Source organism: Camelina sativa, chromosome 17 (genome assembly GCF_000633955.1).
Source record: "Camelina sativa cultivar DH55 chromosome 17, Cs, whole genome shotgun sequence".
Lineage (NCBI taxonomy): Eukaryota > Viridiplantae > Streptophyta > Magnoliopsida > Brassicales > Brassicaceae > Camelina > Camelina sativa.
The window spans coordinates 4,420,276-4,421,038 of NC_025701.1; the positions used below are offsets into that span (position 1 = coordinate 4,420,276).

The window sequence follows — 763 nt, forward strand, 5'->3', positions numbered from 1 at the left end:
CACAAACCCACCACCCCGTATGTGGGAACACCTATAAATGAACTTGATCTCTCTGAATGCACTCAGTGTACGCCAAGTTATCGGCTCCTGCCAAAGGATGTGGGTTTTTCCTTAAACAATATTGTTCTATTACACTTTAATTTACTGTATCATTTTGTTCTCTTATAATCATATGGTTGGTCTTTTCCCATGCAGTATGCAGTTGAGATTCCAAGCTACAGAAATACACTTGGTAAAAAGACACTCAATGACCACCTGGTATCTGTCACCTCCGGGAGTGAAGATTACTCATTCAGTCATATGCGCAAAAACCAGTATGAAGAAAGCTTATTTCGGTGTGAGGATGATAGGTATGATCTGGTAGTTTGATGGAAAATCTCGTTATCCACCTTGTATACAGTATAGTAGGCTCATATATCCTCGTTCTATGACCATATAGATTTTCTCCTATTACTTTGGCATGCTTAGTTTATCTTTTATGTGGTAGGGACTTCTCTCCTTTAATATAGTTTGTCTGGAACCTATCATGTAGAAATGGTGATTCTTTGTTGTTGATAGAATCCCTCAGTTTAACATTCCTAATGCGTGTTCAGGTATGAAATGGACATGTTACTAGGATCTGTAAGTTCAGCAATCACACACGTGGAAAGCCTTCTGGAAAAGATGAACAACAACACTATCTCAGTAGACACTAATATATGTATCGAGAAACACTTATCAGGTAAGTTGTTAGTTTGGAACAAATCTAGTTTGGCTATATTGT

General features: G+C 37.9%; 1 protein-coding gene across 1 annotated transcript in view; it reads left to right on the top strand.

The window, feature by feature from the left end:
* The window catches only part of LOC104755259 (paired amphipathic helix protein Sin3-like 6), a gene marked incomplete in the record, with an annotated part of 16,703 nt that overhangs the window by 9,160 nt on the left and 6,780 nt on the right, over positions 1 to 763 (top strand). The window contains 3 exon segments of the mRNA XM_019239693.1: positions 1 to 99; positions 196 to 350; positions 594 to 721. Of these exon segments, the coding sequence (XP_019095238.1) occupies positions 1 to 99; positions 196 to 350; positions 594 to 721 (382 nt within the window).